Source organism: Pan troglodytes, chromosome 20 (assembly GCF_028858775.2).
Source record: "Pan troglodytes isolate AG18354 chromosome 20, NHGRI_mPanTro3-v2.0_pri, whole genome shotgun sequence".
NCBI lineage: Eukaryota > Metazoa > Chordata > Mammalia > Primates > Hominidae > Pan > Pan troglodytes.
In genome coordinates, this window is record NC_072418.2 from 61,177,738 (window position 1) to 61,191,368 (window position 13,631).

At 46.5% G+C, this 13,631-nt stretch overlaps 1 protein-coding gene across 44 annotated transcripts in view; it reads left to right on the top strand.

Annotated features, from left to right (window-relative positions):
• Nucleotides 1-13,631, top strand: part of ZNF544 (zinc finger protein 544) — a 49,901-nt gene that overhangs the window by 12,549 nt on the left and 23,721 nt on the right. For 12 of the 44 annotated variants that reach the window (XM_054673605.2, XM_063802357.1, XM_054673595.2 and 9 more), the window contains 4 exons: nucleotides 660-1,008; nucleotides 2,668-2,759; nucleotides 5,004-5,130; nucleotides 5,414-5,497. In XM_054673605.2, the coding sequence (XP_054529580.1) occupies nucleotides 906-1,008; nucleotides 2,668-2,759; nucleotides 5,004-5,130; nucleotides 5,414-5,497 (406 nt within the window). In that variant the 5' untranslated portion in view covers nucleotides 660-905. Of the gene's footprint in view, nucleotides 1-659; nucleotides 1,009-2,667; nucleotides 2,760-4,489; nucleotides 4,573-5,003; nucleotides 5,131-5,413; nucleotides 5,498-5,985; nucleotides 9,687-9,997; nucleotides 10,222-13,631 lie in introns of those variants that run through there. The other 32 variants (XR_008541049.2, XM_054673597.2, XM_054673601.2 and 29 more) reach the window with 10 other exon arrangements.

The following is a 13,631-nucleotide window of genomic DNA, read 5'->3' on the forward strand; positions in this document are numbered from 1 at the left end:
ATGTGCCTGGCCCACTTTGTTCTTTTGAGTAAGTTTAATGTTGGGAGTCAGGTAAATGTGTACATACACCAACTCTGTCTTGCAAGTTGAATATTTTGTCATAACTTATGTTATACTTTAAACCTTTTTTGGTAGGGTGTGAATGCCTCCTCCCCAAACTTGTCATCTGATAGCAATTCTAATCATTCACATTCCATTTCTTTTTTTTTTTTTTTTTTTGAGGTGGAGTCTCGCTCTGTCACCCAGGCTGGAGTGCAGTAGTGCGATCTCAGCTCACTGCAAGCTCCGCCTCCTGGGTTCACGCTATTTTCCTGCTTCAGCCTCCTGAGTAGCTGGGACTACAGGTGCCCGCCACCACACCGGCTAATTTTTTTGTATTTTTTAGTAGAGACAGGGTTTCACCGTGTTAGCCAGGATGGTCTCGATCTCCTGACCTCGTGATCCGCCTGCCTCGGCCTCCCAAAGTGCTGGGATTACAGGCATGAGCCACCACGCCCAGCCTACATTCCATGTCTTTTGTGTGTGTTGGTGCCTTGACTGTCCTCCCCCTGGCACTGAGGTCGCATGCAGTTCTTGGCATTGCGTTGTCTTTGTCTTCTGTTTCAGCACTGAATTTGCTGTTCACTTCTCTCTCTCTCTCTTTCTGCTTGTTCTTGGAGGATTTGAGTGCTTGATTTGCCTGAAGAATGTTATGTGTCTGTTCGGAAGAGAGATTAGGACCTGCCACGAAGCTCATGCCTAGAGGGGAGAGTATTCCTGCAGAATTCAGCGTAGGAAAGGAGGCCTCAGGCACCAGAAGTTTTTGAGAGCAGGAGAGTTCTCAGAAGAGATTGCCTGGGAAATGAGAGCATCGCTGGGGTGAAGTCCCAGCAGCTGCGAGTGTTGAGGCTGCTGTGAGGTGGCCCATGCTTAGGCTCTGTGTTCCTGGCCAGAGTGAGTCCCCAGCACCGCAACATCTGCAGGAGATGATGCTGGTGGAAGAAGTTTCCCAAGCCTTTGAAGGGAAAGGTGAGAACTGCCTAAAAAATACAGCACAGAGAAAGCAAGATTTCTGCAATGCATGGCTTGATACTTGATATTCCAGGGAATTTTTTTTTTTTTTTGTCTGAGACTATGGGGCAAGAAAAATGCCAGCGTTCAAACCTGGGAGAATGATAAGTGTTCATCGTCTGCAGGGGCTGCCTTTATCTGCTCTTCTAGCCCAAATGGGAGTTGTTTCGCTTTTTTTTTTTTGAAACAGGGTCTTGCTCTGTTGCCCAGGCTGGAGTCCAGCAGTGTGATCTCAGCTCACTGCAACCTTGACCTCTAGGGCTCATGCGATCCTCTCATCTCAGCCCCTACCCCCACCAGTTGCTGGGACCTCAGACCATGCCCGGCTAACGTTTTGTGTTTTTTTTTTGTTTTGTTTTGTTTTGAGACAATGTCTTACCCTGTCGCCCAGGCTGGAGTGCAGGGGTGCAATCCCGGCTCACTAAAACTTCCCGCCCCCCGGGTTCAAGGGATTCTCCTGCCTCAGCCTTCTGGGTAGCTGGGATTACAGGCACACGTCACCATGCCTGGCTAATTTTTATATTTTTAGTAGAGACGGTTTCACCATCTTGGCCAGGCTGTTCTTGAACTCCTGACCTTGTGATCTGCCCGCCTCAGCCTCCCAAAGTGCTGGGATTACACGCGTGAGCCACCGCGCCTGGCTGGCTAACGTTTTTATAGAGAGTGGGTCTCACTTTGTTGCCTAGGCTGGTCTTGAACTCTTGGACTCAAGCAGTCTGCCTGCTTCAGCCTCCCAAAGTGTTGGGATTCCTGGCCTGAGCCACCATGCTGGCCTTTGGGGTCAGAGTTCAAGGCTCTTCATGAACTAGAAAGCATTGTGCAAATGAAAGGCACCATCAGGTCGAGTGAGCGTAGTCATATGAGCAAAGGCAGAGATACAGGATGCGCTTCTGGAATGTTCAGTGGTCTCGAGTAACCTGTTGGTGCCTGCAGAGGGTGTGCTTCAGTGCCGATGTGGCGATGGGAGTCAGATGTGTGGAAGGGTTTGGTGCCACATTCAAGAGGGTTTTTGCCAAACTCTCGGTAGGACAGTGATGTGACTGCTGCAAGGGGATTAGACAAGCAGAAGATATGAAGGGTTTGGTGACTGAGTTCAGTAGAGAGGGTGACAGGCATGCCCTGGCAGTAGGCAGCATCCTGGTACTTCCAGCTGAGACCGAGGGAGGGCATCCCTGTACAACACCCCCTCCCAGAGCCGAGGGAAGTTCCCTGCGCCGCCCTGCTGGGGAGTGTCACATCCTCCTTGTCCCCACGCCCCCATTGTCATCATTTCTGAAAACAGCTTATGATCCATTGTGATATGCTAAATGTACAATTACTTAGACACCTGGCCTCCACCTCCCTTCCTTAGTCACGAAATGATAGGAAAAATGCCCCTCCTTGCCCTTAACTGTTGAGGGGGCTGCTGCGTGTCTGGGCTCACAGCTGAGACGCCCAGCACATGACTGGGCACATCCCCTGAGCCTGAGGTAGCCCAGGTCTGTACCCAGGCGTGAGGCCCATTCCCGCACCTGGGAAGCCCTGCTTGTGGCTGTCCCCGCGTTCTCTAGGGTGGGTGTTGGCCCTGGAGGTTTGCAGGAGCCGAGGGGCTGAATCTCTGCTTGTTTTCCACCCCAGACTGGTCTTCTGAGGACCTCTGCCCTCTACACAGCAGCCTCTTCAGGTGCAGGGAGGAAATGGAAGCACGTTCTATGCTGGTTCCACCCCAGGTGAGTGGGGGGTCTTTGCTCTCAGTGCCTTGGTCTCCACAGATGTAAAATGGGTCCAGGAATAGCACCCGCCCCTGCAGGCTGTCACACAGGAGCGCTCCGCAGTGCTGGCCAGTGCTTCTCAGTGAAACGCTCCAGCTCCCTGCAGTAAAGTGCGGCACCCGTCACCAGCATGGACGAGCCTAGAGCTCCCTGCACTAGACCCAGCGCAAGTCTCCCATGCCTGTTCCACCAGGCCAGGTCTGTGCTTCCGACATTCTGCTTGTGGTTGCTCCTCAGGCCCTTGAGGGTGGATGGAGCTGAGCCCCACACCCCGACAGCCACACTGGGCCCTCAATCCTCACGGACACCCCTGGCTGGGGGAGTGTCCCCTTAGAGCACTGTAGTTACCTACCTGCAGAGTCCCCTGTAAATGGTGAGGGCCCTCTCTTCCTGGCTTGCAGACAGCCGTTGTCCGACTGTGTCTTTATGTAGTGAGGAGAGAGAGTGAGAGCACACATGCCCTTTAGTGTCTTTTCCTCTTCTTATTTTATTTTTTGACGTAGGATCTCCCTCTGTTGCCCAGGCTGGAGTGCAGCGGCATGATCTTGGCTCACAGCAGCCTTGAACTCCTGGGCTCAAGCGATCCTCCCACCTCAGCCTCTCCAGTATCTGGGACTACAGGCATGCACCAGCATGCTTGACTAATTTATTATATTTTTAGTGGGGACAGGGTTTTGCCATGTTGCTCAGGCTGGTCTCAAACTCCTGGACTCAAGAGATGCTTCAGCCTCGGCCTCCCAAAGTGCTGGAATCACAGGCGTGAGCCACCATGCGCAGCCTCTTCCTCTTCTTATAAGGACTCTAGTCCTATTGGATTAGGGTCCCACCCTTGTGACTTCATTTAATCTTAATCACCTTTTTTTTTTTTGAGACGGAGTCTCGCTCTGTTGCCCAGGCTGGAGTGCAGTGGCACAATCTCGGCTCACTGCAACTCCGCCTCCTGGTTTCAAGCAATTCTCCTGCCTCGGCCTCCCAAGTAGCTGGGATTACAGGTGCCTGCCACCACACCCAGCTAATTTTTTGTAGAGATGGGATTTCACCATGTTGGACAGGCTGGTTTCGAACTCCTGACCTCAAGTAATCCACCCATCTCGGCCTCCCAAAGTGTTGAGATTACAGGCATGAACCACCGCGCCCGACCCCCAGTCACCTTCTTGAACAGTTCTTAAACAGTTAAAATTAATCACCTTCTTTGCGGGTTTTTTTTTTTTTCTTTCTTTTGAGATGGAGTCTCACCCTGTCACCCAGGCTGGAGTACAATGGCGCGATCTCAGCTCACTGCAACCTCTGCCTCCAGGTTCAAGCGATTCTCCTGCTGCAGCCAGGAAGAGTAGCTGGGATTACAGGCATGTGCCACCATGCCCGGCTAATTTTTGTATTTTTAGTAGAGACGGGGTTTCACCATGTTGGCCAGGCTGGTCTCGAACTCCTGACCTTGTGATCTGCCCGCCTCGGCCTCCCAAAGTGCTGGGATTACAGGCGTGAGCCACCGTGCCCGGTCAATCACCTTCTTCAACAGTCACTTTGGGAGTTAGGGTTCAACATGTGAATTTTGGGAACATAGTTCATTCTATAGCATTAGCCTTTTGAAAACACACCACAGCCCTGATTTGTCCTACAGGCTGCAGTTTTCCCACCCCGATTTAGAGTGTCTTTCTTACCTAATTTCGAATCTGTGATTTTTGTAGAGAGGCAGTGGGTGAGGATCTGCTAGTGGAGTTCCTATCATTTCCAGTGTAGAAATCAGGACCACTGCTGTGACTGGCAAGAGGTGAGATGCCCAGAAAAGGAATGGTACAGACCACATACATGGAGCTGTCCCAGTCCGTTTGGGTTGCTATAATAAGATACCTTAGAGTGAGCAATTTACAAACAACAGAATTGACTGCTCATAGTTCTGGAGGCTGGTAAGTCCAAGATGAATGTGTCAACAGAGTTGGTCTGGTTGGGGCCTGCTCTCTCATAGATGGCACCTCTTACATGTCCTCATATGGTAGAAGGTGAACACAGGCTCCCTCAAGCCGCTTTTATGAGGACATTAATTGCCTTGTAAAGACCCCACCTCTTAACACTATCTCACTGGGTATTAGGTTCCAATGTATGAATTTTACGGGGGGACACCAACATTTAGGCCTTAGCAGGTACCTCCGTGAGGGCATGAGGACCTGGGGTCTCTGAGCAGTAACAAGTGCCCTGTTTCAGGCATCTGTGTGCTTCGAGGATGTGGCTATGGCATTCACACAGGAGGAGTGGGAACACCTGGACCTGGCCCAGAGGACACTGTACCGAGAGGTGACACTGGAGACCTGGGAGCATATTGTCTCCCTGGGTAAGTGGCTGTGCCCTTGGAAGGAGGTTCTACCCCTAGGACTTAAAGCTGTACCAAGTTCTGAAGGGTGTTCTGGGATGTGCTGGAAGATACTGGAAGCAGGTCCCTTTCAGGTGCAGGTCCCAGGGGTTGCCCTTCATTCTACCTCTGGGACAGGTTTGTGACTTGTAGTCCCAACAGTGGGGAGTTTCCTCGGGACAGCACTAGGGGCTGAAGCTTGGACCCAGGGCATGGTTCTTGGTGTCCAAGCAGAGGGGCAAGTCCTTTTTCCGTCTTTGACCAGGGCTTTTCCTTTCCAAATCTGATGTGATCTCTCAGCTGGAGCAAGAAGAGGACCTGTGCAGGGCAGAGCAGGAGGCCCCCCGAGGTAAGAGCAGACCTTGTGGTGAGCAGCCCAACGTTTAACAAGCTTGGACAGAGAGCTCTCCGCAGGGCCCCAGGGGCCAAGGAGGGAGCCTTGTTTGGAGGAAGCCTCCTTGGGTGCTCTTTGCAGCAGTTCACCCATTCAAAGGAGTTCACCAATTCGAAGTATGCAGTTCATGGCTTCCAGTGTCTTCCCTGAGTGTGGAACCCTCACCACAATCAGTTCTAGAACATGTTCATCATCCCAACCATTTAGGCCTCTTTACTTGATTTGTTTTGTTTTTAATTAATATATATATTTATTTATTTATTTTGAGATAGGGTTTTACTCTGTTGCCCAGGCTGAAGTGCAGTGGCGCTATCTTGGCTCACTATAGCCCCCATCTCCCTGGCTCAAGCAATTCTCATGCGTCAGCCTCCCTAGTAGCTTGGACTACAGGTGCACACTGCCACACCTGGCTAATTCTTTTGTTTTTGTTTTTGTTTTTTAAGACGGAATTTCGCTCTTGTTGCCCAGACTGGAGTGCAATGGCACAATCTCGGCTCACTACAACCTCCACCTCCCAGGTTCAAGTGATTCTCCTGCCTCAGCCTCCCAAGTAGCTGGGGATTACAGGCATGTCCACCATGCCCGGCTAATTTTTTGTATTTTTAGTGGAGACAGAGTTTCACCGTGTTAGCCAGGATGGTCTTGATCTCCTGACCTCATGATCCGCCTGCCTCAGCCTCCCAAAGTGCTGGGATTACAGGTGTGAGCCATCACGCCTGACCCTAATTTTGTATTTTTATTAGAGGTGGGGTTTCTCCATGCTGGTCAGGCTGGTCTCGAACTCCCGACCTCAGGTGATCCACCCGCCTCAGCCTCCCAAAGTGCCGGGATTACAGGTATGAGCCACTGCACCTGGCCATTAATTTTTGTATTTTTAATGGAGATAGGGTTTCATCATGTTGCCCAGGCTAATAGACTTTATTTTTTAGAGCAGTTTTAGGTTTATAGGTAAGTTGACGAGAAAGTGCAGAGTTCCCACCCATGTCTGCTGTCCTACAGACACAGGCAGTGTCTCCTGCTGTTAACAACTTGGATTTGTATTGTACATCTGTTACAATCGGCAAACCTATCTTGAGGCATCCTTTTTTTTTTCCCAGACAGAGTCTCACTCTGTCACCAGGCTGGAGTACAGTGGTGTGATCTCAGCTCACTGCAACCTCCGCCCCCCAGGTTCAAGTGATTTTCCTGCCTCAACCTCCCAACTAACTGGGACTACAGGCACGCACCACCACGCCCAGCTAATTTTTGTATTTTTAGTAGAGTCAGAGTTTCACCATGTTGGCCAGGATGGTCTCGATCTCCTGACCTCATGATGTGCCCCCCTCAGCCTCCCAAAGTGCTGGGATTACAGGCGTGAGCCACTACCCCTTGCCCTTGAGGCATCATTATCACCCAAAGTCCATAGTTTATGATAGGGTTCATGCTTTCTTTTTTTTTTTTGAGACAGTGGTGCAGTCATAGCTTAAGCCTTCTGGGCTTAAGTGATCCTCCCACCTCTCTGCACCCCAGCCTCGGGTGCCACAGCATGCACCACCATGCCTGGCTAATGTAAAAATTTTTTGTAGAGATGGAGTGTCACTGTGTTGCCCAGGCTTGTCTTGAACTCCTGGGCTCAAGTGATCCTCCCACCTCAGCCTCCCAAAGTGCTGGGATTACATGTATGAGCCACTGCACCTGGCCAGGCTTCACTCCTGATGTTGTATATTCTGTGCATTTGGACAAATGTACAATGTCATGTATCCACCATTATAGTATCAGACAGAGTAGTTCCACTACCCTAAATATTCTCTGTGCTCTACCCATTCATCCCTCCCTCATCCCCAGCCCCTGGTGTTACTGGTGGAGGATGTGCAGGTTCTTGGCATTTTGAACAAAGAATTGGACAAAATGCATAAAACAATGAAAGAATGAAGCAAAAAAAGCATAGATTTATCAAAATGAAAGTACACTCCACACAATGGGAGTGGTCTGGAGCAAGCAGCTCAAGAGCACTGGTTACAGAATTTTCTGGGGTTTAAATCCCGAGAGGTTTCCCATTGGTTACTTGGTTTATATCCTCTGTAAATGAAGTAGTGGCCCATAACTAGTCTGATTGGTTGGGGAAGGTGACCAACAGAGGCTGAAGTGAAGTTACAAAGTTACACCTCTATGCAGATGAAAACTAGGCCAGTGACCAGTCTCATTGGTTGCAGGAAGAGGTACTTTCCATTTTTCATCTGCAACACAGAAGGCGGGGGTTGCCTCTGATCCTTTTGTTACCTGGGGCATGGAAAGTTTGGGTTTTCCTTTTGATTCAGTTCCAGGAAGTCAGCATTAATCACCCTTAGGTTTCCTGCCTCCATACCCTGTTCTCATACCTCATTTCCCCTCGAAAGACATGATCCTCATAAATCTTTATGGGAGGTAAAAGGATTGATAGTCTTTCTTCTGTAACTGCTTTATGCTGACCTGAGGCACAGTCCCTACCTACTGGGGAATCACAGGACTCTCTCCCCACCCTGTCTAGTGGAGACAGGATAGCTTCTTGATGGCCAGGGGTGGTGTCTCCACCTGGAACTGGCTGGAAACATTGTCACATGATCATCTGAAGCTTGATGGTCTCTAGGTGACAGGAAATGAATTTGGTTAAGAGTTTAACAAACATGGTCCAAAAACCAAGGCAAGTATAGTCATTACTAATGGGCTGGCCAGAGGAAGGAGCCATGAACCCCAACTTAGCATTTTTGACCAGGAGCCCCATGACTCAGATAGCTGTTGTTGTATTTTAGAGGCCCAGTTGGGTAGTTTTTGGGTGGCATTTGTTACTAATCCTCATTGTTTGGCATAAAAACAGCATTCTTCCTCTAGAAAAAGACCTAAGCCCCCCTTTACAGCAGTTAGGAGATCTCGTCCCCTTCTGTTTTGCCAAGCAACTGCTGCTGAGGCATCTATTTGATTTCGTATGGTGATGATACTTTGGCCAATGTCTCTATTTTTTCTTTTTTACTTTGGGCAATGTCATTCAAGCTTTCCATAAAATCCTTGGAAAAGCATTGGTAATAGGATAGGGATGTTACAACCCCGCTAACTCCCATTCCCAGTCCCGCGGTTATTTGTAGTCCTACCAAAAGGGATGTGAGTTGGATGGTTCATTTGTGTCTGGCAATTGCAGTTAAAGTTATAATGGGGGATTGGTTCTTGGGAGCTATATTAATTTCAGAGGCTAAATAAACAAGTGTAAAGGTTCTAGTCCAATTGGCTGGTAAACATAAGTAAGAACTAGTTCCACACAGGAAAAAGGCCCCTAGTTTTTCAAGACAAGAATTTTCTATGGTGAACATGTGGGTTAGCTTGTTGTTTTCACTTTCCCAAGTGGTTAAGGTCCCTATGAAGGTGGCCCCAGTTAAAGGCTGGAAAGGACCTTGGGAAATATTCTGAGTTGCCCCAGCAGTTCTGTTTTCCCATTGGAGGTAATTAGGCTTAGTGTCTACCAACAAGCATCCAGAGGTGTTTCGTACTGGGGAACCAAAAGATAACTAGATGTCTGAGGATTAGTGCAGTCTTCCCAAGGGAAAATATGATCATAGCTAGTGGGCTTACCTTGGCAGTACTTAGAATGTGTATCCTTTGAAGTGTCCTTATCTAGGGATGGTTTCCATGAAAACCATACAGGTTTTCTAAATGACACAGTCTGGGTAACTGCATAGCTTATGTAATCATGTGAGGGGTTAATAATCTCTAGGGTGTAGTTACACTAATGACTTTTCAAGGTTCCCAGGGCCTGACCAAAATTTTGGCTTCTCTTAATACAAAGTGGCACCTGGAATTTTAGCTCTGTGTACATTGATATTGGGCCCCAAATGGGTTTCTGTGGGATGCAACCCCAGAAAGGGTACTCTGATAGTACTGGAGAAGGTTTACTGCTTGTCCTGTCATTGTAGTTCATGTTTTTTTCCCCAAGGCCAAAGATTGGGCTGGGATCGGGGTGGTAGTGTATTTGAATGATGCTGGAGATAACCAAAGCCAACAGTCTTTGCCAGAGCTGGGCTGGTGGTATTTAACTGTCTTTGAGTTAAATGTAAAGTTTTTAATAAATACCCAGAATCCATTAATTGCTGGAGGGGTAAAGTGAAGCTCTGTTGTAAAATAAAGCTGATTCCCATTATGTGTGGTCCTGTATACACAGGCCGTGGGTGACCATTATGGAACCAAAAAATACTTATTTGTTATTTTGTGCTATAAAATAGGAACTTCAGGGGTGGATACCTATGCCGTCAGGAATGCTTGTTATAAGAATTAATTAAAACACTTTGCTGAATTATTACAAAGGAAGTTATTCCATTTGTTTAGAAGAAAGCAATTAAATTGTAGAAGTATAACAATGGCTACTATTATCCAGTTTAAAGTAACTAAGCAACAAAGACACCAAGGAAAGTTGGTAGGCTTTTACTTATCTTTTGGCTGTCTTTTAAACAGGTACTTCAGGTCTTTCACAAGTTCACAGGTGTAGTGGCTGATGGGAGCTTCAGGTTCCAGGTCTGGGACTTCACATAACACAGGCTTGACACCAGAAAGATGTATCCAACTATCTAATCCTAGTACTTTGACCCCAGAAGGCATGGCCAGTACCATTGAAAATGGTCCCTTCCACTTTGATTGTAATTATTGAGCAGGTGATCCCTCCTTCTATGTTTTAACAGGTACCTTGTCTGTTGGCCTGATTTTGGGTTGGTGGTTAGTTCCTGGTGTGGGGAGCTTTTGAGTTCCAAACTCTTGTAAAGCCTGCTGAAATAATCCCAGGTTAACTAGGTATTTTACTAAACTGGATGTTTCTGGATCAGAGATTAGATCATTAGTTAAAAATGGCCTTTTGTATAACATTTGTGTGGGCTCATAATAATTTTTTCTCTAGGGGAATTATGGATTCTTAAGAGGGCTATGGGCAGTAAGCAGATCCAAGTTTCTGATGTTTCCTGACATAGGAACTCCTATTTTAGAGTTAGCTAAGCTCTTTCCACTTTTTTGGAGGATTGAGGTCTCCATGCTGAATGTAAATAATAGTTGATTCTGAGAACCTTAGCAACCCCTTGAGTTATTTGGGAGACAAAAGATGGGCTGTTATCACTTTGGAGGCTTTGAGGTAACCCAAACCAGGGGATTATTTCCTTTAAGAGAACCTTTATAACTTCATTAAACTTCTCTGTTCTGGTAGGGTACGCTTCAACCCAGCCAATAAAGGTGTCTGTTAGTACTGGCAGAAACTTTTATCCTTTGCAAGCTGGCATATCAGTGAGGTCTAATTGCCAGTCTTCCCCTTTAACTTTAGCCAATATATTCACACACAGAATCCCTTCTACAATTAATTTTTCATAAACCTTCTACAACTTGTCTTTTAACCCTCCAAACTTTGGCAAGAAATCCATATTCTCATGCCTTTTACCAAAAGTACATTCTACTTTTTTTACATGAATCCTTTTCACGACTTACACAGACCTTCTATGACATGCCTGGACTTTCTGACTTGTCCTAAACATCCCTCTTTAAACAACCATTCATTTAACTTTAGGACAAGAATTTACCATACAGGATCCTGTCTCATACAAAATTATTATTGCTACATCCTTCCCTACCAAGAATACATCTTCATATACATAACTTTCTTCACCTCTCTCTCCCGTACTTACTGGTTTCTTACTACCTTGTTTCATAGATAACCCTTTTTTTTAAGTCAACAACCTGAATCAACCTTTAGACAACCTCTGAACTACACAAAATCATTTCTTTCTTACCAATAGCACATCTTTTTTGGCACCTTTTGTATACAGAATCATTTGTTAACTAGAATTCTTATCCTTAGTAACCTTAAATTTTAGTGAAACCCTAAAAAGCAAGAAATCCTGAACTATTAGATATGAGCATTTTATAGATGAGAAGAATTCCACAACTTTTAGAAACATATTTCCCCGTATCATAATCCTTCCTTTTTATTTATTTATTATCATTATTTTTTTGAGACGGAGTCTTGCTCTGTCACCAGGCTAGAGTGCAGTGGCACAATCTCGGCTCACTGCAACCTCTGACTCCCTGGTTCAAGCAATTCTCCAGCCTCAACCTCCTGAGTAGCTGGGATTACAGGCACGTGCCGCCACACCCAGCTCACTTTTATATTTTTAGTAGACACGGGGTTTCACCATGTTGGCCAGGATGGGCTGGATTTCCTGACCTTGTGATCCACCCACCTTGGCCTCCCAAAGTGCTGGGATTATAGGCGTGAGCCACCGCACCCAACCCATAATCCTTTCTTAATTGGAAATGACCCAGATATCCAATGAACATCAAAAACAATTTTAAGATTTTAAATTACACAAAGAGTTTACCTAAAACATTTATCCCAATTTCATTTACTCAATTCTTTCATTTTAACATTTTATCTAGATTACTTCTGAAAACTAAGATAGTAGACACCATCCTCTAAAGTTATTTCCTTGTTAGCCATTTTTTTATTACCAATGAATATCATTTGCTCACTGAAAAAAAGCCTCAAAGTTAAATACACAGGTATTTTTGCCAATAACTCAGAAGATTCAGCTAACAACATTAAATTAGTCTGATTTGTTTATTTATTTTTTGAGACAGAGCCTTGCTCTTTTGCCCAGGCTGGAGTACAGAGGCACAATCTCAGCTCACTGCAACCTTCATCTCCTGGGTTCAAGTGATTCTCCTGCATCAGCCTCCTGAGTAGCTGGGACAACAGGCATGCACCACCACATCCAGTTAATTTTTTTTATTTTTAGTAGAGATGGGTTTTCACTGTGTTAGCCAAGCTGGTCTCGAACTCCTGACCTCGGGTGATCTGCCCACCTTGGCCTCCCAAAGTGCTGGGATTGCAGGCACTAGCCACCATGCCCGGCCAAACTAGTCTCATTTGTCAAAGAAAGCGTACAAACCAGGACCATTTTTTGTTTTGGCTGGGTTAATACCTTTATAACCTTCTGTGCCAAACACTGACACCTTAAAATATCTTGCAAAGACAAATATAAAACCATATATGTTGACAATTCTGAAGACATTTCTATTTTCATTTTACCAATAATTTTAAAGCCAACTTCTTTAGTAAAGATTTACTTAAGTCGGCTGGGTGCGGTGGCTCACGCCTGTAATCCCAGGCAGGCGGATCACGAGGTCAGGAGATCAAGACCATCCTGGCTAACATGGTGAAACCCCATCTCTACTAAAAATACAAAAAATTAGCCAGGCCTGGTGGCGGGCACCTGTAGTCCCAGCTACTTGAGAGGCTGAGGCAGGAGAATGGCGTGAACCCTGGAGGTATAGCTTGCAGTAAGCTGATATCACGACACTGCACTCCAGCCTGGGTGACAGAACGAGACTCCATCTCAAAAAAAAAAAGGAACAGCAGCACAAATGCCTGGATACATGCAACTCCATCTCACTTTCCCATTCAACAGCAAACTCCAGATTCCAAACAATGTTGGGGCCAAACAGTATTGCAAAAGAATATCAAGTGTTTCCCCCTTAGATTATCAGGGTCAAATTTATTCCAGTCGTTGAGGATGCAGCCAAGCAGGGAGTCAGATGGAAAAGATGGAGTGTTTCCTATTATTGTCTGTAAGAGAGAAAATCCTAAGGAGGGTGTAGTACTATTCCTCAGAACCTCAGCCTAGGGTGTCCCCTTTGGAGAGGTTGAGGTCTGGAGTTGGATCCCCTAGAGGATCCCCCTTTGGGGTCCAATCTTAGAGCGTCAGACATCTCTGACTTTAGGTGGGCACCAGTGCTGCTTTATATGTTTTCCCTCCAGTGGCGATGGTCTACTGTGAGCTTTCCTTTGGTTCCTGGGCGTAATCCCAGACTTTTAGTATCCCACCAATTTCAGTGCGATGTATCTTCCTGCATTCCTCACAGGACTAAGGAGGTTCTGAAACATTGCAGAGTTAATAGTACCAAGGTTGGTGGGGTATTCTCTGTGAAGGAAGGATCCAGCAGTACGTAAAAGACTGAGATTGAGAATTTCTTTCTTTCTTTTTTTTTTTTTTCTTGAGACTGAGTTTTTTTTTTTTTGAGACGGAGTCTCACTCTGTCGCCCAGGCTGGAG